At 33.7% G+C, this 25679-nt stretch overlaps 2 protein-coding genes across 6 annotated transcripts in view; both read right to left on the bottom strand.

Annotated features, from left to right (window-relative positions):
• Positions 1-1529, bottom strand: part of cep76 (centrosomal protein 76) — a gene marked incomplete at its 3' end in the record, with an annotated part of 56121 nt that extends 54592 nt beyond the window's left edge. Inside the window, 1 exon segment of the mRNA NM_001103119.5 lies at positions 1327-1529. Coding sequence (NP_001096589.3) covers positions 1327-1389 — 63 coding nt within the window. The 5' untranslated portion in view covers positions 1390-1529.
• Positions 1530-3910: 2381 nt separating this feature from the next.
• Positions 3911-20354, bottom strand: ptpn2a (protein tyrosine phosphatase non-receptor type 2a). 5 transcript variants are annotated; one of them, XM_087285383.1, is made up of 10 exons: positions 20311-20340; positions 20119-20184; positions 19105-19195; positions 18430-18514; positions 16558-16656; positions 14554-14691; positions 14253-14462; positions 13950-14111; positions 7275-7402; positions 3911-4616 (listed from the first exon to the last, which is right to left on the bottom strand). In XM_087285383.1, exons 5-10 carry the CDS (start codon positions 16618-16620, stop codon positions 4424-4426), a joined length of 894 nt encoding a protein of 297 aa, XP_087141509.1. In that variant the 5' UTR covers positions 16621-16656; positions 18430-18514; positions 19105-19195; positions 20119-20184; positions 20311-20340; the 3' UTR covers positions 3911-4423.
• Between the last annotated feature and the right edge of the window lie 5325 nt (positions 20355-25679).

Below are 25679 nucleotides of genomic sequence, written 5' to 3' on the forward strand. Positions count from 1 at the left end.
TCTTTATCCCCAGAAAAAGATGGAGCTCTAGGTGCTCCTATTACATTGGAGGAGTTGAATAACGGTTTGAAATTCATGAAACTGGGCAAGTCCCCTAGTTTAGATGGGCTAACTCCTCAACTTTTTCTGGAGCTCAGGTTTTTTGTTGTTAAAGAAACTTTATGTTGATGAAATTTGGTCAATGAGTAATGCGGTCTTACTCCTAAATAAAAAAAAAAAAAAAAATCAATTTAAAAATATTACACATGTACGATTCCCTGCATTGTGTTCATTGATAAATAAAAAAGACTTTTTAAAATGTTTTGTAATACTAAACCAGGAGATCTAGTACATTTATTTTGTACTTGCAATTAATCTGATGACTTTTGGAAATGAATATCCATTGATTTTTAGTCATTTTAAAAATTCTATCACTTAGATAAATGCATGATTGTTTTTTTGTTTCTGTTTCTTTCTTTTGTTTTGTTATACTAAAACTGTGGGCTGCACAGTGGCGCAGTGAGTAGCACAATCGCCTCACAGCAAGATGGTCATTGGTTCAAGCCTCGGCTGGGTCAGTTGGCGTTTCTGTGTGGAGTTTGCATGTTCTTCCTGTGTTCACGTGGGTTTCCTCCGGGTGCTCCGTTTTCCCCCACAGTCCAAAGACATGTGATATAAGTGAATTGGGTAAGCTACATTGTCCATTGTGTGAATGAGTGTGTATGGATGTTTCCCAGTGATGGGTTGCAGCTGGAAGGGCATCCGATGCATAAAACATATTTGGGATAAGTTGGCGATTCATCCCGCTGTGGCGACCCCAAATTAATAAAGGGACTAAACCCAAAAGAAAATGAATAAATGAATGAAAACTGGCTGTGAAATACTTGATAATGCATTAAAGTTAAACTTAAAATAAAAATTATTTCTTGAGACCTTTCATGAGGCAAAATGTTTTACTTAGCCTTTAAAATGTTGTGAAAAGATCTAAAATATTTAACAATTCTTTGACGTCAATTACACAAATGGAGATTATAGGTGCAAATAACGAAAGAAAAAGTTGTGTACAATTTAATAATTCAAAGATGATGTATTGAGATCACCACATGATCTTTTTTGGCACTTAAATAGTCTCACTAGTCTGCAACTACTTTTTAAAGAATAATAGAAATAAAAAAAAAACATCATTGTCTATTGATTACTGAAAATGTAGATGAGAGCTTTTACTCGACCCACTAACACAAAAACAGCAGCAGATCATACCTGTTATGTATTTACTGTAAGACGTGTAAATATAAATAGCATGAATAAACACAAACGTCTTGGGAGTAACAACAAAGTTGAACTTACCTTAATTAAATGGTCATGAATTATTTGTTTTAACTCATTTGCCTTTTCAGGTGACAAGGACATGTTTTCGATCGTCAAAATGCCACCTAAGTCTAAACTACAAGTCTATTACAATACGCTTGATGCCCACGATTGATGACGAGATCTACCATATCCTTATTGTTCTAATGCTGGGTGTTATCTAGACGCCTCCTCCTTCAACTGACTTTTAAATCGTGGCGGTAAGGTGGTAAAGTGTAGAAGGAAAATATGTGCCACCGCTTGAGCATGCGCACATCAATACTGCATTATTTTGTGCCACTGTACAGCAACAAGCACGGTTTTTATTTTACTGTGAGGGGTAGGTTATACATTAATAATACACAATTTAAGTGGTATTTAATAAATAAAACAAATAATTATCGTTAACTTCCGTCCGAATCCATTCCAGCACCCGGAAATATAAGCGTTAATCGGTCGTCACTATGGTCACGGGCATAGACGCCGCATGGGTCCTTTCGGTCTTTTGCTCCAATCCTTAATACGGCCGCAATATGTCTATGATCACGGGCATACAATATAGTTTTTTATGGTCACGGGCCCGGTGCCAGTGTACATTCGAGGCTTATTAAATATCAATAAACGACGTGAAACTACTACCGTGATACGATTAGCGACAGATGGCGCTCGTGAGTCAGATTGCAACGAAGGAAATGACGCAATTACAACTCGCCCCTGGATCTTGTAGTTCTCGTAAGGTGTAAACCTAAATCTTTACTTTTTTTGTTTAATAAAATAACCACGATAACATTTTTATTTAAAAGAAGGATGTAAACTGTATTGACCTTTTTCCTGGTGCTTTCGCAAGAATAAGGTCTAACATTTGTGAACTATAGAAATATTTTTGCACCCAACGTAGGAAGTCTTTTTCGATTTTTAGCTATTACCACCAATCTTTTTTTAATTAACAACAGTTTATATATAACAAATAATTGTACATATTAAACAACTATACACTAGAAGGGCTACATACAGATATAAGTTTTTAAAAAATGTCAAATCGTTTGCAAACTCCCATTGTTTTAATTACTTTTTGTTTCATAGAAAATCGAATAGTATCAACATAATGCAATCGAAAAAATATATAGCTTAAAATGGACTAATTATTTTGACCTTAAATTGTTTTTTTATTATTCTTTTATTCTAGCCAAAATAGACCAAGTAAGACTTTATCTGTAGAAGAAAAAATATTAGACATACTGTGAAAATTTCCTTGCTCTGTTAAACATCATTTAGAAAATTTAAAACAAATATATATATGCATATATAAGTATGTATATGTATATCTTTTGTTTCGATAGTCTACAGAACAAACCATCGTTATACAAAAACTTGCCTAATTACCCTAACCTGCCTAGTTAACCTAATTAAGCCTTTGAATGTAACTTTAAGCTGTATAGAAGTGTCTTGAAAAATATCTAGTCAAATATTATTTACTGTCATTATGACAATGATAAACTAAATCAGTTTGTAGAGATGAGTTAATAAAACTATTGCTTAGAAACGTGTTGAGAAAATCTCTCCGTTAAACAGAAATTGGGGGAAAAAAACAGTAAACACATATATATGTGTGTGTGTGCGCGTGTGTGTAAACATACATTCAGTTGAAGTCAGTGAAATTATAAGCCCTCCAGAATTATTAACCCCCTGTATATTTTTCCCAATTCCTGATATCTTATAACACAGTTCTAAACATAATAATTCTAATAATTAAATTCTAATATGATTTCCTTTTACCATGATGACAGAACTATATTTTATCATATATTTTTCAAGATACTAGTATTCAGCTTAAACAGCAATTTAAGGGGGTGAATAGGTTAATTAGTTATAGGCAAGTTAAGTGAATTAGGCACATCATTCTGCAATGATGGTTTGTTCTGTAGACAATAAAAAAAATGCTTAAGGGAAGTAATAATATTTAACTTAAAATGTTTTATTTTAGGCTAAATAAAACACAAAAAAAGTTGTATAGGGAATACTGTGAAAATTGCCTTGCTCTGTTAAATATAAATAATAACGATATAAAATAAATATAAAATAAAACTATTCACAAGATGGCTCATATTTTGACTTCAGCTGTATTGTATTTACTTTAGTAATCATGTGTGTGTGTGTTTTAATAAGCACGTGATCTATAAACTAAAAAGATTGTTTTGGCTAGTAGACGGAGTTAAACTACCAGTTTTGGAAATATTGCATCAATTCCTGCAACTAGGGCAGGAAGAGGCATCTAATTTGACTAAGCAATTGGCATTATATCCACAATGAAATACTTCTGTTAAGCATAAGGACTGACAAAACATTTAGTATATACACACATACACACTGTCTATCCACAATCTGCAATTTTTTACAGTTACTTAGGCCTGTTTCATTGGATTGTTTAGGTAAACAAAATCCTAAAGGTTATCTTTCTTAATGTTTTACACTGTTTATAAAAAGTCGTCAATTCTATATGTGCGTAATCTGAATGAAAGATATTATTTGACTTCAAATTAACTTGTGAAAGTATTGCACAAACGATTAATAATAAAAAAAGCAATATTTTTAAAGTAAAATTTATTATGTACATTCATGTACAAGTGGAAATCAGACCACTAATTACATTTTGGGTAAATCTACAGTCAGTTTATTACTAAAAGATCCTCAATTGTAAACATGAATAGAAACTCGCTGAGCTTTAACCTGTACAAACAAATGAGTCACTCTATGATATTCCAAGTGGAAATTTGAAGACAAAAGCATCAAATAAATACAATAATCAAAACCAAGTGGAGACTACTTTTAAACACCATGCTGCAGGCAGATTACTGTACAGTGAAAACTGTCAGATCTCAAAAACTTCCCAAGACGGTATTACAAAAGTTGAACTACATTCATTACACTGTAATAACTACATGACACGAACATTCAATAAAACATGTAGAATATCTGGGTATGAATGCTTGTAAACATTCTTAAATAAGTCCTTATTTAGAAGCATCCAAGCACCTTTCATGAAAACAATTTGTGTCTCTGGACAAAATAAAAACAGGAAAAATGATCTGCGGGACAATTACTGGGTTAAAAAGGCCCAGCATATGCAAAGTCCAAATGCCACAGCTGCGCCAGCGCCGACATTAAGTAGAATTGGTCTCCAGAACAGCCAGTTTTCTCTCTTTTTCTCTGAATCACTCAATTTCATCTTCATTTTCTGCACTTGCTGTGCTGTGTTGGCTATCCGCTCCTTGCGGCTCCTCTTTCGTAGACTGGAAAGAATAACATGCTCAATAAATCACACAGTGAGGTGTAGTACCTACTGTATACTATTTATTAGTCCAATTTATTAGTACAACTAAATTTGTAGCACCCTATATACTGGTATATTTCAAGCAAAAAATTGTAAAAATTGTAAAAATAAATAAATAAATAAATAAAAAAATAAAGTATTTTTGTACTTTCAGTTGTCTAAAAGTGCTGGGGTCTAATCAGAGTTTGTGAACAGAAAGAGGAGTGGAAAACAATGTCAAGATACACATTTTGTATTTATGAACATTCCAAGCTTGCAGTTTGTAACTTCTTAATAATTAGTAATATGAAAAGTTTAGACAATTATTTTGACTAGTCACAAATCTATATTTATAATATGTGAATTGTGTCTGGTTTAATTTGAGTTCCCACATGTACTTTTTCTATGAAGCAACTAGGTAGACTAAAAATAATAAAGAATAAGACTATCAATAGCATTAAAATAATACTATCTTCCTCCGGGTGCTCCGGTTTCCCCAACAGTCCAAACTGCTATAGGGGAATTGATGAACTACTATAAATTGGCCATAGTGTATGAGTGTGTTTGTGTGTGTGTGTGTGTGTGTGTGTGTGTGTGTGTGTGTGTATGTGTGTGTGTGTGTGTGTGTGTGTGTGTGTGTGTGTGTGTAAATAAGTGTACATGAGTGTGTATGGGTGTTTCCCAGTCCTGGATTGCGACTTGAAGGGCATCCGCTATGTAAGAACATATGCTGGAATATGCTGGAATATTTAATTCTGTTGTGGCGACCCCTCATAAATAAAAGACTAACCCAAAGAAAAGAATGAAAATTAAAATAACCTTCTTTTATTTATGATCAATAAGGCATATGCACATGGACTTGTAGGGCTCTATTTTAAACATCTAGGCACAAAGTGCAAATGGACATCTTTGAAACCACTTTTGTTATTTTAAGGACGGAAAAATAAGCTCTGTGCCACGATGCATGGTCTAAAAGGGTTGAGTTTATTTTCTTAATGAGTTATAGGTGTGTTTTGAGAATAAACCCATCAGAGTCTCATTTCCCATTCCCTTAAAGAGTCAGTTGCGTCGCACCATAGCGCATTTGCTATTTACATGACAGACTTTGTAAGTGGAAAAACTGAGCATTTCACTAGCAAGAAAACAGTTAAACAGAGCATCTGCAGCACGAGAATGAGAGAATGAGCCTCCTCATTCTTTACTTTCACTTTCACTCTCTTTCATGGATAGAGAAACTGATTAGAAAAAATTTCATGGCCTACGCACAGACATCCATTAGCCTACAAAATCAATTTAGTTTATAAGGCGCAAAAATTTTTTTAAAACTATTTCTATATTCAGTTCTAATTTCCAGTAAACAAATAAATGAACAGTAATAACAAAGTCTGGTCAAAAAACTGAGTTGAATCCTAATACACATGCTGTGCCCCATGTGGTCCAAAACCTGACAGGTGGGCAAATCTAAGCTTGTTTTCAATAAAACAAATTTAAATATGCATATAATACATACTAATACTACTAATAATAACATTATACAGAAGTAAATTGTCATGAATAAACTGAAAAAGCACCCCGAGATGAAGGCAGTTTATATTTATGTAGAAAATAATAATATTCGTAATATTTTATTCCTTTAATTCTTTTTCATTTGTAAAGATATTTCTGTATTCCTGTTTATCCTGCATGTGTATTAAGCAATATGTAAGGAAGGCACACAACTTACGCACTATGTGCTGGAGTTTAGACCTCCTCTCAACTGGTCTATTGTGTGGTCTATTTTAGTTCCTCAAAACAGCAACACACCAGCAATGCGCCTTAACACACCTCTTAGCTAGACCGAAACACCCATGAGTTCACAAAGTGGTGGAAATGGATTTGCTATTTAAACAAAGTGGTGGAAGACGGGAAAATTATGGTCAGAAAATGGCAACACGTCACAGAAACACGTCTTGCGCCTTATTGCGCCAGGTGTATGATAGGGCCCTTAATTTCAGTTAGCCAGCCCCTGGGCTTCCGGTCAATTGTCATCCCATACAAAATCGCTGTGTCTAAGATCAGATTTCTTTAAAAACCAGCAATCTTCACTACCTGGCTGAGATATAATATAAATAAATTGGGTATCAGACCTAACAAGAAGCACTTCATTAAACAATATTTTTCTGCGCCATGTTTTTAAAATACGAAATTTATTTTACCCCAGTATTTTCATTGGAATTTCTGCGCTAGCCTGCGGCTAATGACAGCACCTGAATTTAAATGGTCTTTCGTCTCTTTTTACATTTCAACAATCAAATAGATGCTTAATTTTATTTAACTGAGTATATTTGAATTACATTACAACATCGATGCTGTAAAAGGAACCTTATAAAATTAAAAATAGTCACATAAAGCTTTCACCGGTAGTTCATCATTGGCGGAAAACCCTAGCTTTGCATATAAGCCATTTAATGCACGCTTGCTGAAAAAATTATATTTCCATATAAACAAAAATAAAGCCTACTAACAACTAAATGTAATTTATTTTGACACTACAATCTTAGCTGATAGAAGTAGACAAAATAACAACAAACTGATTTTAAATTTACTATTATTGCAAAAAAAAAAAAAAAAAAACTTTTCCATTATTCCATCCTCTTACCTGAATGTTTTTAACTCACTAAGCTGCTCTTCCTTTGGAAATCGTTTCCATTCTTGCTCTAGTCCTGAATCCTGTGGTTCCATACGGTCAGATTCTCCAATGTAATTCTCAGGACTCAAGATCGAGCTCTAAAAAGATGAAACCAAATAAACATTTGGATCCTGGCATTTTTAGGCAGCTTCTGTTTTCAGTAAAAAAAGAACCCCGGCATATCCAGTTTTTTTTTAGAGTCTAACCAATATGGTTTTTTTTTTTTTTTTTTTTTTTTTTTTTTTTGCAGATGCCATTAGGATGTAAAACAATACAGATACAGAAATATTGGCCAATATTTTTTATGCATATTATAGTACAGTACCAGTCAAAAGGACATTTAAATATTCATGTGTCCAAAGCTTTGAGTACTATATAGAGTAAAATATATACTAGTATACAGGGCTTGACATTAACACCTGCCAACCTGGAACACGCGAGTAGATTTCAGCTTCACTGGGTTAGAAAGCCACTCCCCTATGGAACAAAATCAATGCCGAAAGTCTTGAATTAAAAAGCTTGTTGAATATCACAAACTGAAAAAAATAATACACCGTATTAACAAGTTCTTGCATTTTAATGACTTGAATTCCAGGGTTTGTATTTTTAGGTCCTGAAATTTAACACATCTGTTTATTTAAGCTGTGAATATTTCAACTAAAAATATTTCAAACACGTTTTCATACTTAAAAATTCAATAATTCATATTCAATTTTCAGATTTCACAAACAAAATATTCAATACCCTTTAAAAATACGATGTATAATTTTCAAAAGGTAATTTTCAGTTCATTTTATTTCAGTTCAAATATTCGCTTCCATAAATTCAGTGGATCAAATTCGACTGTTAAAATTCAACATTACATCCGGGAACAGCAGGAGAAGCAATAGATTGTAGATTGAAGATCGCAGCTGCTCTAGCTTTCACCAGCAGGTGGAGATGGAATAATGTAAGATTTTTAACCCAGTAAACAGGCGAGAAAAAGGTTATTAAAGAGCCCATATTATACATGAAATAGGGTCATATCTTGGTTGTAAGGGTCTCCAACAACAGTCTAATATGCATGCAAGGTCAAAAAACACTTTCATGGTCTTATAATCTGCATTTATTTTTACCTAATTATCCCAGCGACTCCTGTATGAATCGTCCAGTGATTCATTTGTTCCCAAACCCCTCCTTAGCGCGGAGCTAATCTGCGCTGATTGGACCGATGACAGTCTGTCGCGATTGGTCGACTGCCTTCAGTCAGAGAGGGAAATGGCCAATAGCTAATCAGCAATTTAAAAAGTAATCACAGTTCATACACGCTCGATAGTGTAGGCGTGGATTTTAGCTGCCACACTATGGCGAGTGGATAGTGCCACGGATAACCGAACGAAGGAGACAGTCGTGTACTCGCCATACCACACACACACAAAAACACACACACACCTCCGGATGACAACGCTCCCGCTTCCGCCCGCACCCGCCAGGTTTTAGCCTGAGAACCCGCTCCGTTTTCTGCCCGCCGCGCCCGGTCCCGCTAGAGCGGAGAACACAACCAAAAATCACCCAGTATACAGTCCAGACAGCCAAGCTGTCTGTATAAACACACACACACAGCACAAAGCTCGTTCGTTCGTTCGCTCTCTCTCTTTCTCTCTCTCTCGCTCTCTCTCATACGCTCTCTCATACCAAGCAGACTCTCTCTTTCTAATTCACATAGCAATATCCGTGATATTGCTAGACAGCCCGCTCCCGTCCCAAATTAAACCCGTTACCGACTGCTCCCGCGATTTATTCGGAAATTTATTCCCGCGGCTGTCCCCGCGCCAGATTTCTGCGGCGCGGGAATAAATTTCTGAATAAATCGCGGGAGCAGAACTCTAGCACGGAGCTCCATAAACAAACAGCACGCGTCGCGTTTTTAACGTGACTTTGCACGCGATAAGATAATATATCCAGTTAACCTGATACAGTACACGCGGTTACAAGTAACAAATCACAACTAAATACATTTGCAAGCTAGAGTCAACGAGGCAACAACTTTAACCGCACGTACTTACACTTGAGAAATGGAAGAAACCCATCCTGACGTCCATCAGTTACTCTTTACTGATCCTTCCTTTAACAAACTCAGATGAAGTATTCTTTGTAGCATGTAGCTTCCAGAAGTTTCCAACTGCTTGGTTATAATGCTGAGGTTTCATCTTTGGGTAGAGACTCAATATATCCATCTGCAGTGTGACTTCAATCAACCGGCATGTTTGTGTGTGTGTGTGTGTGTTTGTGGGTGTGTGTGTGTCTGGGTTTCTGCGTCAGAGGGCGGGGCCTCAGGTTTGAAATCTCCCGGGTTTGCGCGTGCACGTGAATAACTTGGTTTCGGTCGTACGTCATGGCGAAACACCTAATGAATCGTGATCAAGGCGACTCGTTTGAAGCACTATGAGTCGACTCTTTTATAGATGAATCAACAGTTTTAAACACTGTATTCTTACAGATTTAAGCCTTAGCTGGATACTTCACTTCACTTAGAGCTGTGTTACACACTACATGGAGGGGAATTTTCAAAAACCCATAATATGGGCTCTTTAAAGGCACAAAAGTAGCATTTAATATTAATATCAATACTTTGGACATTATAAATGATAAAAAGTATGAGTAAAATGAGTAAATGAGGTTTTAGTCATCTATATTTGCCCTTATGTAACGGAAGCCAGCTGGTGATCGCGTAAATATCAGTCCTCGGATCCAGCGAAAGACGTTGTTCTGCATCCTCGGAGCTTGTCTTCTATGCCGGCTCGCTCCCTGCTCGGACCGGTGCGGTTACTTGCACATAAACCGTCTTTTGATAAATATGATGTTACACATTGTCTATCTTTATTGACTCTTTCTTCCATAGACGCTAAGTAGTATATTGACAGCTAAAGAATATAAACGTAAGAGAAACAGGAGAGGAAATATTATAATAATAATACAACATAGATAAACATTGACAGGGCTAAGAACAATTACGAACAAAGATATTCAAAAGCAGAGAGATTTTATGAGAATGTCACACAAAACAGTTTACTTGGAAATGTTAAACAGTGTTCAGGTATGATTTAAGGTTGGTTATGGATGGGGCGTGTAATTTAAAATAATTTAACATAACGTGCGAATGCATTAAAGGAGCGTCTTCAGTTATTATTTAAACGCAGCTATGTCAGGATTGGGATAGGTTATATAATTTCATTATTTAAATTATGATTATTAATATTTTATGACATGTATTTGGGCTATATGTCATGATTAATATAATAATCGAAACACTCTTGTAGGCTATTCTTATGCTTGGCCAAGTGTCATGACTTTCACTTTCATTTTACATTATTATGCACAAGCCCAGATATCATCTGAAACTTCGGAAGAATTCCTATCATATATTGGCAGCCATCCAGCATCTCTTAATCAGTTTGATATGCGGCGCTGGCTCTGACCGGCCACCGGAGCTCGCGGCCACTCGTTCGACTTTGTCGTGAGCAAGCCGCACCGCACATGCATAAAAACGTCAATCATTTCATTTATTCATCAATTCATTCATTTTCCTTCTGCTTCGTCTCTATTTTAGAGGAAAAGCAATAATCTGGACAAACTAAACACATTTTGCAAACGTTTAACCGTGGCAGAACCCCAAAAATTAGAAAAAAAAGAAGAGAAAGACGATAGCAAAGTGATAGCTAAAAAAGGATGAATAGAAATATTAATTTAGAATCACTGATGACTTATTTAAGCGCAATAGCCCAAATAAATGTCATAAAATATTAATATTAATAATCATAATTTAAATAATGAAATTATAACCTATCCCAATCCTGACATAGCTGCGTTTAAATAATAACTGAAGACGCTCCTTTAATGCATTCGCACGTAAAATTTTTTAAATTACACGCCCCATCCATAACCAACCTTAAATCATACCTGAACACTGTTTAACATTTCCAAGTAAACTGTTTTGTGTGACATTCTCATAAAATCTCTCTGCTTTTGAATATCTTTGTTCGTAATTGTTCTTAGCCCTGTCAATGTTTATCTATGTTGTATTATTATTATAATATTTCCTCTCCTGTTTCTCTTACGTTTATATTCTTTAGCTGTCAATATACTACTTAGCGTCTATGGAAGAAAGAGTCAATAAAGATAGACAATGTGTAACATCATATTTATCAAAAGACGGTTTATGTGCAAGTAACCGCACCGGTCTGAGCAGGGAGCGAGCCGGCATAGGAGACAAGCTCCGAGGATGCTAAAGATTGCAGAACAACGTCTTTCGCTGGATCCGAGGACTGACATTTACGCGATCACCAGCTGGCTTCCGTTACATAAGGGCAAATATAGATGACTAAAACCTCATTTACTCATACTTTTTATCATTTATAATGTCCAAAGTATTGATATTAATATTAAATGCTACTTTTGTGCCTTTAATAGCCTTTTTCTCGCCTGTTTACTGGGTTAAAAATCTTACATTATTCCATCTCTACCTGCTGGTGAAAGCTAGAGCAGCTGGCGATCTTCAATCTGCAATCTATTGCTTCTCCTGCTGTTCCCGGATGTAATGTTGAATTTTAACAGTGGAATTTGATCCACTGAATTTATGGAAGCGAATATTTGAACTGAAATAAAATGAACTGAAAATTACCTTTTGAAAATTATACATCGTATTTTTAAAGGGTATTGAATATTTTGTAAGTGAAATCTGAAAATTGAATATGAATTATTGAATTTTTAAGTATGAAAACGTGTTTGAAATATTTTTAGTTGAAATATTCACAGCTTAAATAAACAGATGTGTTAAATTTCAGGACCTAAAAATACAAACCCTGGAATTCAAGTCATTAAAATGCAAGAACTTGTTAATACGGTGTATTATTTTTTTCAGTTTGTGATATTCAACAAGCTTTTTAATTCAAGACTTTCGGCATTGATTTTGTTCCATACTCTTACTAGCGACTTTGGCAGGTTAAATATAATTTTTGTTATATTTTGTTATATACTTTTTGTAAAAGTAGTTTTTGTTTTTAAATGAGCCACTGTCCATTTGTATATTTTAAGAGGTTACATTAGCAGAATAAACCACCCAGTATCACTTCTATTATAAAATACTTCAAATAGAAAATATTTTTTACTGGTGTTTTTTTAAGAATTCAGTTTTGCCTGCAAGAGATGGTGTCATTTTCAACTTTTGACAATGAAAAGTACTGTATTTTCAAGACATATAGTATAATAAATACTGAATACCCAAGTGTGTGTGTGTGTGTGTATAAGTGCATGCACATGAACAAACATTATTCTCTCATGACATGCATGAGGGCTTCTCCTACAGTAGATACCACAAACACAAATTGCCGTAAAAAGTCGTTAGTGAAGAGAGTTTAAAGGGACCCAAAAATGACAATTCTGATATTTACTTGACTTTGACTTTCAAGGTATTTGTTTTTTCTACAATAGCAGGTGATATATCAGGTTTCTAACATTTTTCCAAATATCCTATTTTGTGTTTAACAGAAAAAGGAACCTCATATAGTCATGGAATCAGTTGAGGGTGAGTAAAAGTGAACTTTTTTTAAGTGGACTATTTCTTTACTCTTGTAAATTACATTAGGTCTATCAATTAATACCATACGTTTCTGCTCAGGTTATTAACAAGAGTAAAACATGGTAGATGGAGCAGAGGGGCGTAATATTCAACATTCTTAAAGCTCCGACTAACACATTAACATTAGTCAAGTATACTAAGACTGTGTAAGTTAAGATTGAATTTTCGATTTAAAACAATTAAGTCTTGTTGAGACTAAATCAGAGTGATTATTTAAAGTTACTAATATTAAAAAGTTGGTCTGCTTGATTCTATAGAAAACACATTTACAACCCCAATCAAAAAGGTTGGGAAGTATGGAAAATGCAAATAAAAAATAAAGTAGCGATTTCTAAATTTACGTTGACTTGTATTTCATTGCAGACAATACAACAAACATTATTTAATGTGTTCCTCATGATTTTTTTTTAATAAACATGTATTTCAATTTTGATTGAACACAATTAAAAAAAAGTTAAAACAGTAAAACATTTACCCCTTTGTAATGTTGCCATTCCTTTTCACAACACTTAAAAGACATTTAGGGACTGAAGACACCAAATAATGAAGTGTTTCAGGTGTAATTGTGTCCCAACTCTGTGGTGGCATAAAGATATCATAATTAAAATTGAAACCACTTTAACATGCCATCTACATTTTTTTTGTTCTTCTTATTGTAGTTAATATAAATTATTCTAAAATAATTCAGTCAAATTATTTAACTTACCTTGAATTTTTAACTTAAATGGCAGGCGCTACTAACCAAAACAGTGGCACACTTTCAGTTATCATTAGAGTTTTTGGGATGTTTAAAAATGTGTGTGTATTGAATGTGAGTGAAACACTAGACTGGGTGAAAAAACACTCGCACCCTAGCTCTTATTATTAGGCAATCCCTAAGTATATCCATATTTACATTCTATGGTAGATTTAAAATAAAAAATATACATATATCATTGTAGTGCTTTAAGGCAATTCAGTGCTTTAAAATTTGTTTTAATTTTTGTAAAAACGTGATAATAAGTGCAAATGCAGCATATGTTTGATACCTGTAAAGTAGAGTCTCCCAGAATAAGCTTAGCTCCCTCCATGACTGCCATATATGAAAACCGAAGTTGATCCGGGGTTTGAATAAGGCCCATTCGATACTCTCTCATGTCTAACAAAACCTTTTGTATGTCCACAGCCAAAAAGTCATTTCTCTGGTCCATCTATAAATAAAAAAGCTTGTTAAAAGTCAGTTCCACTGTTCACATCTGATAACGGGGAATTCTGACCTAGGGTTGCTGCCAAAGAAATAGCATAAATATAATAAATGTAATAATTGTGTGTGGTAACTGGAACCATCTTACCAAGACAAGGCAGGTGTCAACCAATGAGAAAGATCCAGATCGCCCTATTCCTGCACTGCAGTGGACCACCACAGGTCCATTCTCAGGCCCTAATGACCCAGACTCACGGACCTTGAAAAGAAAGTCAAGGAAGGATGCTGGGGACTCTGGTACACCAAAATCAGGCCATGCTGTGTAATGAAAATGGTAGATATCTCTGGTCTCTCCTGTCTAAACAGATTAGACAGAAAATAATTGCATTTATTTATTATGCCTTTTTTGGAAACATTCAAAGCAATATAATCTAACATTACATTCACACCTTGCCATTTTGAAGTTCTAATAGTCTTATTGTGTAATTTGGTTTAACATCCTCACACACAAGAGTCACCATGAACCCAGTGTCACTGAAATTCATGTCTTGCTCCTCTTTTGACGGCCAGTACTGTGCACATTTCTCCTGTACAAAGCAAACAGAATAGTAATACATTTATATCAACCTGTAACAAAAATCTGTTATAACTAAAGATATTACTTTGTACTGTATAAATAAAATTTTATTAAAACATATTCAAATCATTTGATGTCACGTATCAGCAAATAAATGATCATCATACAGCATTTAAATATTGTGATTAATGCTAGGCATGTGCTTTAAATATAATAATGTTAACATACTATAGTCTACATATTATTACGGCTACCTATTAGCTAATTTATACTCATCAGTAAGAGGAAAGTATGGACACACAAATATGTACAGTTGAAGTCAGAATTATTAGCCCCCCTGAATTATTAGAATTATTGTTATTTTTTTAAATCAACATCAGTTTCCAAGTTTTTCAAACTGCATTACCAAAACAAATGATCTTTTAGTAAACATATTTTTACAAAACATAATTTTCCACTGTCTACTTTAGCCCTGTCTCATACTACAAAAGTTTAAAGGTAAGCATATACTAACAATTATTAAATGGAATAACAATATTTGTTTACCTTGTACTATTATTTAATATATATTTATATGTTTTATGATAAAGAATTTGCTGACAACTTTGATATACGTGATGTACTCTCTAAACACATTTTTAATTGATGTCTAGCTAATTTTTTTCTGTTTAACTGAACAGAAATTTTCACAGTGCTGCAACAACATCCTACGGACAGAGACTAGGATCCACTTGTACCAGAGGGATGGGAAGAGAAGTCTATGGAAGAGGAAAGGAACTGCTCTTGATCCTAAGCAGTGAAGCATGGTGGTAGTAGTGACATGGCGTGAGCATGTATGGCTGCCAATGTAACTGGTTCTCTTATATTTATTGATGATGAGACTACTGACAAAAGCAACAGGATGAATCTTTAAGTGTTTTAGGCAATATTATCTGCTTATATTTTTGCAAATGCTTCATAACTCATTGAAGTTTTTTCAAGGGAAAGAAGTGGAATATTATGCAATGGCCGAGTCAATCCCCTAACCTGAATCCAAATTAGCATGCATTTCCCTTGCAGAAGAAAAAACTGAAGAGAAAACGCCCCAAGAACAAGCAGGAACTGAAGACAGTTGCAGTAGAGGCCTGGCAGAGCATCACTAAGGATGAAACCCTGCGTTCGGTGATGTCTATACATTCTAGACTTCAGGCTGTAACTGACTGCAAAGTATTTGCAACCAAGTATTAAAAAGTGAAAGTATGATTTATTATTATAATTTTGACCCATTAGTTTTGGACCCTTAAAAAGTGGGAGGCACATATGCAAACTGTTGTAATTCCTATAGCATTTAACTGTTTTGAATGTAAATACCCTCAAATTAAAGCTGACAGTCTGCAGTTAAAGCACAAATTGTTCATTTAATCTCAAATCCATTGTGTTGGTGTATAGAGCTAAAAATGTTAGAATTGTCTTGATGTCCTAATATTTATGGACCTATTTAGTTCTTTTAAAATAGTAATAATTATTTATTTTTGATTTCCAAAATTTTTATTTAAAAAAAAGTTAGCATTTACAATGATAATAAAGCTTGTCAACAAATTTATAATGATTAATGAAGAAATTATGTTTTCCATTAACAAATGTCTCAAGTAAAAGCATGTCCGTTTGCATCCCATTCCTTCCGAACACTTGGCAGTAGTTTTACAAATGGCTGTTACACAAAACATTTTGCCTTACACAAAAAGACAAAGCCTATTTTTTTGTCTTAATGTCTTTGCCATGTGACGGGGCTAGTGGTCATTTTCAAATTTCTTGAAATGCTTATATAATCAAAAACATTTGCAATTTTTATAAATTAAAATAAAGCAAAGCAAAGAAAATATAAAATGTGACTCACCGTGCCTTTCTCTATCACTCTGTTAAGCATAATAACTGCTTTGGAACCCTGTTCCCAAACCATTAGCCAGAAGTGACCGCAAGTGTTCTTCAAGGGACCCTGCAGATAGAGGAAAGTATATGCATAACTGAACATGCAAACAATTTCAATAAGATGATATAAGCAAAAGCAATGTTCATAAAATCCAGTCAAATAGCACCCCCAACTTAGGATGTCTGTGCATACGAGAAGTTTCCCTATCCATGAGAGTGAAAGTAAAAGTAAATAATGAGGAGGCCTTATCTCTCATTCTCGTGCTGCAGATGCTCTGTTTGACTGTTTTCTTGCTAGTGAAACGCTCAGTTTTTAAACTTACAAAGTCTGTCGTGTAAATAGCAAATAGTAAATAAATAAATAAATAGCAAATGCGCTATGGTGCGATGCAACTGACGCTTAAAGGGAATGGAAGATGAGACTCTGATTGGTTTATTCTCAAAACACACCTATAACTCATTAAGAGAATAAGCTCAACCCTATTAGACCAATTGTACAATTGTATTGTACCTATTAGTACAAACAGTAAACGTGTAAATGTGAATCTTGTAGTTTCTTACCATCAAACTCCAACATACACCAAGTTGTAACCTAATTGTCAAAAAAATTTAGGCATACATCAGTATCTCCATCCAGAGCACACTGTTGGATCGATAGCACGACTAACCAATTTTACAATTTGTCTTATTCATAACACAAGGACATGAACTAAGGATTGAGCAAGAGACTGGATTTCGCAGGTAATATATGATATTTTGCAATTTGTCGAGTTGTTTAAAGAAATGCACTTACTGTTTTGCAGATACCAAAGATGATGTGAGAAAAGTAACAAATAAGCGACTGAGAAAGACTGTAAGATAAAACCTTTGTTTTTATCAGAAAATACGATTGCACTGGTTTTGTTGTATTGTTTAGGGTTTTTGTTCTTATTTCATTTTAAAGGCAATTACTAAATAACACCAGAGCCACGCTCACCGTTAGAGTCAATCGCAGCCCTTTCTGTTGATAGCGGGAATGCAAAGACCAGTCACAGGTGTTTAAAAACTCACTCAACAACACTCAAAAAGCATGAGGGGTAATATTTACATTAGTTTATTTGCTATAAATCCTCATGTTGTTCTGTGCATTTACTTGAGTTTTGTTTAAAACATTTAAAAAGTGATTTCGTTGAGCAGGTAAAATTAAAGGTACAGTACATTTATCTGGCTGATTGCATTAAAGGACAAAATTGTATTACAAACATATATATATATAATGTAAATGTATTTATAAATTATGCATTTTATTAAAAGAATTCTTGTGCTGTGAAGTAAAATCTAAAATTGTGTATGGAAAGCATTTTCAATGCATGGTAAATGTCATAAAATCTATATGAAAAATGTAACACAATCTAAATGTTAAGGTTAGTGTAGTATACTTTGTGATTATGCCCTGTCTTTCTTTCGTGCTGTTAAAACCACCACATTAAACCTGTATTTTTTTTTTATTAAATTTTATTTAATTGCATTTTAATTCGTAATTTTAAACAGATAAATCGCAACTAGATTTTTTCTCAAAATCGTGCTGCTGACAAATCTGCAGCAACTCTGTGATGCCATCATGCCAATATGGACCAAAAATCTCTGAGGAATATTTCCAGTACCTTGTTGAACCTATGCCATGAGGAATTAAGGCAGTTCTGAAGGCAAAAGGGGGTCCAACACAGTACTAGTAAGGTGTACTGAATAAAGTGACCGGTGAGTGTATGTTTGTTTACAGTTACATGAATCAGACATCAATTTAAGTTAGCAAAATGCTAACAGTCAACTTTTTTTTTTCCATACCTGTGTCAATATGTACCTTCTTTGAGCCTCCTCCATGGTAATTAAGCTGGCATTTATGTAGTCGTTCTCAGAATTCTCTAATTTCACCCGACTGTGATCATCTAAATGCAGGTTTAAAAAGTAATTAAGAAAAATGTTAAAAACAATTTCTAAAAAAAGTAAAACAAACTGAAAACAACTTCTAAAAAATCTAAAATTAATATTAAGCTTAAATAAAATATTCTGTTTCCATTTTTAAAAAGAAATACTTTTTCCTAAAATTTGCAGATTGAGATCTATGGATGTCTTCATAGTACACAAAAATCCCCAAAAGTTTTTACTGCTGTACATTTTGATACAATGAAAGTTAACATCTTGAGATATTATTCTGCTTAACAATTCTTTTCATCTAGGTTACAAGATGAGTGAAACACTGTTAAAAAAAATAGTAGTCAACATTTGCAGTGGATCAAAACATTTAATCAAAAATTGACCTAAAACTAAATGTGCTTAGTTAAACAAAAACAACATCAATAAATTAATAAATATAGATATTGTGTGCTATTGTAACATTACAATAATATGCAATATATCAATACTTATTTATCTATAATTAATTAAATGTATATATCACTATAAATTATGCAATAACAGCACTTTAAACCACTTTAAATGTTGACTACTGCAACATTTGTAAATAGATGAAACTTACAAGGACTGACGTCTCTATATCTATTCCTATTGCAGTTTTCTGGGAACTTTGCCACTTTGTAGGACCGCTCTTGAGACTGATTATGTAATTCCTAGAAAGAGGGTTACAAAAACATTTGATTAAAACGTGTTTAAAAAAACTACATTTATTAATATATGATCATATTGTAAAGCATAACAAAATACCACAAAATATATAATACTATATAAAAAGAAGAGAGTGAGAATGTGACTTGGAAACAACATAGCCCACGTGTTCAGAAAATGACTGAAAATATCTAAAAACGGAATTTAGTATTCTTGAAAAAAATATTTCCACTCATGTTACATGTTGATATGATTCACATAAGCTTATAATAGAGTTAGTTGTCACTGTTTAAAAATGAACGAATGTGCAATGTGGTAAATCTGGGTAAAGTTAGTTTTATATTTGGACATTCAGACTTTCTCCCTAATTATTAGGATGATTTATCATTTCAGAAAGTGTTCTTTTAAATTCTAAATAGCGATTTCATATTAGCAGCCAATGAATATCCAAGTACAACATTGTTTAGTCAATTCAATTGTGTCAGTGTTTTTTTGAAGTCATACTTACATTCAAATCGAACATTCAAAGTAGCATGGTAAACAACATAGGGAGCATGTCACTGTTCAAAAATGAACAAATGTACGGATATAAAACCAACTTTACCTCTATGGCAACACTATCCTGTCTGCCTAAATTACTTCAATGTTCCACAATTTTAAATATGGCTTTTACTCTCTTTTTTCTCTTCATCACTGACAAAATCTACGTCGTAAAAGTGCTATAGAAATAAATGAATTCAACTGAATATCTTAACATTTTGCAAACTTTTAAGTATGGTTGTTCCAGTGGGGCCGAGATGCCTATATGATTTACTATTTTAAAACATAGCAAAATGTCAGGGGAGAGCACAGCTGATGTTTTAAGTGTGCCTACTATAAACCATCTAGTGTTTTTGTTATTATTTTGTTATTGTTTGTTATAACTCACATTATAAAGGTTTTGCCACTCTCCAGATGAATCGATGTTCTTAAACTCCTGGTCCATTTTTATTTTCTAAAGAGAGATCATTCACACGTAAGCGGGTAAATCAATTGTTGTCTCATATCAAATGAGTTATTGCTATTCCATTGTTTGAAATTGACATAACTCTCTGGAGAAAACAAAGAGAAACGGTGTTACGCAATGTTTTCCTCTTTTTCTTCTTCTTCTGATTTTACCGGCAGCTTGCATCCTTTGCGCTGCATTACTGCCATCTTCTGGTTTTTTACGTTACGTTCTAATTGCTCTTAAAGGTGCAGTAGGTGATTGTCTTCAGAAACTATTTTATGTTGGTTGAAAGTTTCTTCACATTCCAAAAGAAATGATTAAAGTAAATAATCTAAATGTATTTATATATATTTTTTTATTCTGGGAAATACATATGACTAAAAAAATTCATTAAAAAAAATTTGATGAGCCGAAAATTCCTACTCTGAAATAGAACTTATTTAATAGCATTTCATGAGTTATAAAGTTATTGGTGTATTGTAATGATAGACACACTATAGCATATGCATTGTCTGAAGCATAAAATTAAAAAAATTGTGTACATCTCTACCTGTGATCAAATTTGTGTGCATGACATGTTTTATTGTTTTTCTTTTCATTAATATTATATAAAGCTGGAACCAAGCTGAGCTGCATGCATTGTTATTAATGCCAAACATAACCCCGACTACAACCCTACCCCTCACAGTGACATCATCACCCCCATTGAGTATAATATAAACATGTTTCTACATTTTTAAATAAACTTTTCTTTCAGTTAAATGTACAATTTACTCAATATTAACTTAAACTCGTGGTATTATGCAGTTTAAACCATTACTAAATGTAGATAACACATAAACACCAAAAAAGTACTCTTTTTCAGAACTAATATTTAGTCAATGTCTAAACAAAAATAACATTTAAAGGTTTTTCATGTGGCCAATAACAGTAGCTGTTATATCTATTTACATACATATCATTTGCACAAAAATGAAAATCGTTCTAGTCATACTTCAATGAAATAAGCAAAAAAATATTTAAAAAGTTTACTCTATTTACAAAGTAAATAAGGTAAACGTAGTCCACAGTGTGTGTTATATTTACTGTGTGCATGACATAATACAGTGGTTCTCAAACTGTGGTACGCGTACCACTAGTGGTACGCGGGCTTCCTCCTAGTGGTACGCGGAGGAACCGCTGAATAATGAAAGAAACAATTAACACTTTTAATCCTTTAATGCGTAATATAACATCGATGTGATCAGCATTGGCTGTTTTGTGAAGCGTACGATCACAACGCTGTGCTTAGAATGTTTATTTTAGTACATTGTGTCATAAGCTGCTATAAATCATTTCCCGAAGAATAGACCTTTTTCACAGCGGAATTGAACACCGGAAGCGCCCTTCGAAGCAGTGTATCGATATTTCCGGGTTCGCTAGGAGTCGCAGAGACATGACAGCCTCGGGACAGCGGATGACTTTCTCACGGTCAACTTTGCCATAATTTGGACAGGAAGATGTTGTTCGTTGAATGTGTAAAACTGCCTTAATAAAACAGCATTTAAAAGATGATACCGATTTGCAGAATTTGTGCAGAAAACGTGTCTTACCGTTTGCAACATCAGGTTCCAGTAAGGTGCACAGCCAACAACATAAGATCTGCTCATTCAAGCCATTCGTAAGCTAGATTAACCTGGCTATTTAACATCCAGCAGAATGAGTTTAATGTCAGTAGTCCCGTCTGTAAACTGTGCTAACCCCCTCCTTCCTTTTTATTCAGAGTCAGATATAGTGAATGGCGAGGTAAGTTAGCTATACAGGCGAGTTGCTATCGGTTAATACATTACAGGTTGTTTAATGCTCGTGAGGTTTTCTCAAGTCTGGAAACACGTTAGCTCCTACTCGTGGATAATATTCATTTTTATTATTTATTTAAAGAACAGAAAATAACATTTTACAATACAAAAATGTACATACCAGGAGGTAATTATGAATAAAATACAAATAATCAAAATGTAATAATGAAATACATTTGTAGAGTTCACACATTTTAAAGTGGGTCGAGTTTCTTGTTTAGAGAGTTGATCCTGGTATTATACAAGCATATTTGTCATCAATACCTTAAAATCTGGTTTCATATTAGTAAATTTACATTTATGAATGTACAATTTTGTTAACAACATAAGCAAATTAAATAAATAAAACTATTTTCCTCTAGATTAGGATAATCAAGTAAAGCCCAAATGTACATTTATCCATAATGAAAGAGGTTTTGAACACAAAAGAATCGTTATTAATACATTTTGCAACTCACCCCATAAGCTGACTATGTACGATGCCAAAATAAGTGTAAAACTGTCTCCTCATATTCGTTACAAAAATACAATTTACATCAATCCCACTTTTAAATTTTTGCAAACAATGTTTTGCTGGATAAAACTTGTGGATGAGTTTATAGGACATTTCTTTAATTCTATTTCTAACATGATATTTCTGTGGTAACAGCCACACTTTTCTTCAATTCACCCTTTAATAAAGACATATAATAAAATTGAATATAAGGTACAGTAATGATTTCTTTTTGGAAAAGAGTATGAATAGCTCTATCATTACTCTTGGTATTTAGTAAAACAAAATTTGCCGACATAAGATTTAGTAATATCAAAAGACAATGCATCAGAAGGATGGTCTTATTAATACCTCTAAATAACATAAATGAATAACATGTCTCTGCAGGAATTGAACCAATAACAGTTGAAAACTTTCTGGGTTATTAAGATTTTGTAATAAAGGACTTCATTGCAAGAAAAGTATACCATCTTTATTATATAACTGACTAAACAAATAATTTTGCTGTCAAACCAATTAAAAAAAAGAGATTTGCATTTGTATGAACTGTCTATTATTCCAAAATAACAACAATGTAGGGATAAATCATGCTTATAGATTAATGACCATGATGAGCACTTGTTTGTGGAAGGCAGATAGCTTAACTGGAGTTTTGTCTATATTATAATTACTCATCAAAATAAACCATAGACCACCAGTCTTTAATAAAACATGATAATCTCCGCTTTGAAGTGCATACAGCATACGAACGTACTCCCGCATATAACTTGAAACGGCATTCAACCCCCTTTAATATTGTCATCCATGCTTTTCCCTGTCCTTCGTCTTTCGGGAGATCGTGGTCATTAAAGTAAGAGTGTCGTTTTTGAGTTGGAGCAGCTGGGAACGCAGCAATCACAGCGATGAGATGACCCTGCCATTCTTTCTTGCTCCGTCGCATTGAAACCGGATGTTGTGGTACACTGCTTCGCTTACCGGAACCAGGAAGTGTGAAAAAGGCCAATTGATTCTGAAGCGTGATTTGACTGACATGAAAAGTAGCCAATCACAGTCGACCTTGTCTAGTTGTGTGAAACGTAAGGGCGGGACAAATGGTTTCTGTGTTGCAGAGACAGAAAAAACAACTTAAAAACAAATGTTTTGTTGGAATAATGCTTCTCGGATGTTTTCACTATAGAGATGTCTAGCAGAGTAATTAAACCGCGGACATATTTCCTGCCTATTTGATGATCTACAAACACATTTCGCTCTCCGACAGCCAGTCTCTCGCCTCTGACCTGTCACTCCTCTAAATACAGTCTGAATGGCGGCGCGGGAATGAAGGTATTGCGCAATTACTCATTTCTGCAAATGTGGCGAGTGCTTTATTTTAACACGAGAGCGCATTCATATACGCAAATCGCTAAAACAGATATGTGAGCTCTTAAATAGGCTTTTTTTCCCCAAATGAACTGCAAGTGCTCTCATGATCGCCTGTGTGCTCAGATTGAATATAATCGCGATCTGTTCACTAGACATTATTTATCTTTGTTCCTTGACTAAATTTAGTCAAAAGTATTCAAAGTTATCAAGTATTTAGAAATAGATTGATACATGATCGATGACAATGCTAATGGTCTTCTTATTTGGCTGTGTTGTGAAGTGAAACTTACTTTTGGCAAAGGTGTATTTTTTTCTTTTTTTTTCTTTACGACAAAAGAATTATGCTGGAAACGTTTCTGGATGAGGTATTTGTGTGATTTATACATTTAGCTGTATTTTGATCTGGCTTAAAGCATTACAGGTCAAAGCAATCCGTTGTTACTTATTGTTTATTTATCAAAATTAACAATAAGGCTCTTAAAGCACTCGCACTGATAAATGTAGTGTTGTCATATTTCAAATACCTCAAGTAAAATGAAGTCATTTGTTTTATTATTATTTTTTTTTTTTACTGACAGTGTACTTGTATTTTTTTTAAAGTTTCTATTTTAGATTAGGATTAGATTTAGATTAGATTTAGCTACCTTTCAAAGCTTGTAAATATCGTTTAAAAAATGGGCAAAAAGTGTCTCTATGGCCTTAAAGATTATTTGGTAGTTTTACCAGTGCTATTGAAAAAGATTAATTGTCATGAAAGGAAAAATCGACCATACTTTCTTTGATAGTGCAATTTCCTATACATGTAGCTTTGGGATTTAAGCAATTAAACCATTCAATCAGGTTTCCACGTAAAAAAGTGTGCTCAGATTGCTCAAATGAAAATCAGATTTTTTTTTTGTCCAAAAGTAACCAACTAGTACTTTTTAAAAGAGTACTTTGTACTTTTACCTAATATTAGTATTATTTACTAAAATTTGTGTTATTTTAGCATCGTAATAGTATTTTTACTTGAGTACAAAAAAGAGTTCACAAGCATTTAGTGCAGGTTTATTATATTATGAATATATGATTAATAAATATTATTTTTAATGTTATTTTTTTGTATCTATTCCTATGCAATGTTTTATGGGTTGCTGAGAATACATTTCAGGTCTTCAATACATAGCATGTCAGTCTTGAAAAAAAATAGATGTCGGAATTGATTTTCATTAGGCTGTGCTTGTATGAACCCTGTCATATTTACATTTAACATATATTTCAAGATTTGTCTGAAAGTGTAGGAATATGACATATAGCCTATATTTATAAGGTCCAAGCAACATCTCCAGCTTTTGATGAATAGGCTACAATGAATACTTTAGATTTAAGCACAGCAATTTTCTTTTTACTTTTTAAGAACCGCGCCATTTTTAATGAACTTTTAAAAGCACATTTTATTAAAAACTTTTTTTTTTAATCTGCAAGCACAGTTAATGTTCAGACTATTTCAAATGTTTAAAGTGACTGATAATAATACATATTCTTAATAATAGGAATTAATCTGCATCGTTTTTAAACTGTGCACACCTGTAGCGGCTTAATTAGGCCTACGACGCTATTTTTTTTAATACTGGTTATGAAATAGCATCGTAAGGTGGTACTTGGAGGGACAATTTTTTTCTGAGGTGGTACTTGGTGAAAAAAGTTTGAGAACCACTGACATAATACATACTAGTATACAAACATTTCTGGCTAGTTTTACCTTCTTAATAATAATAAAAGCAAGCACAAGCATACTGACTGTTTCTTTTTTCTTCCATAATTCACAC

This window comes from Danio rerio, chromosome 16, assembly GCF_052040795.2.
Source record: "Danio rerio strain M-AB ecotype USA chromosome 16, GRCz13ab, whole genome shotgun sequence".
Lineage (NCBI taxonomy): Eukaryota > Metazoa > Chordata > Actinopteri > Cypriniformes > Danionidae > Danio > Danio rerio.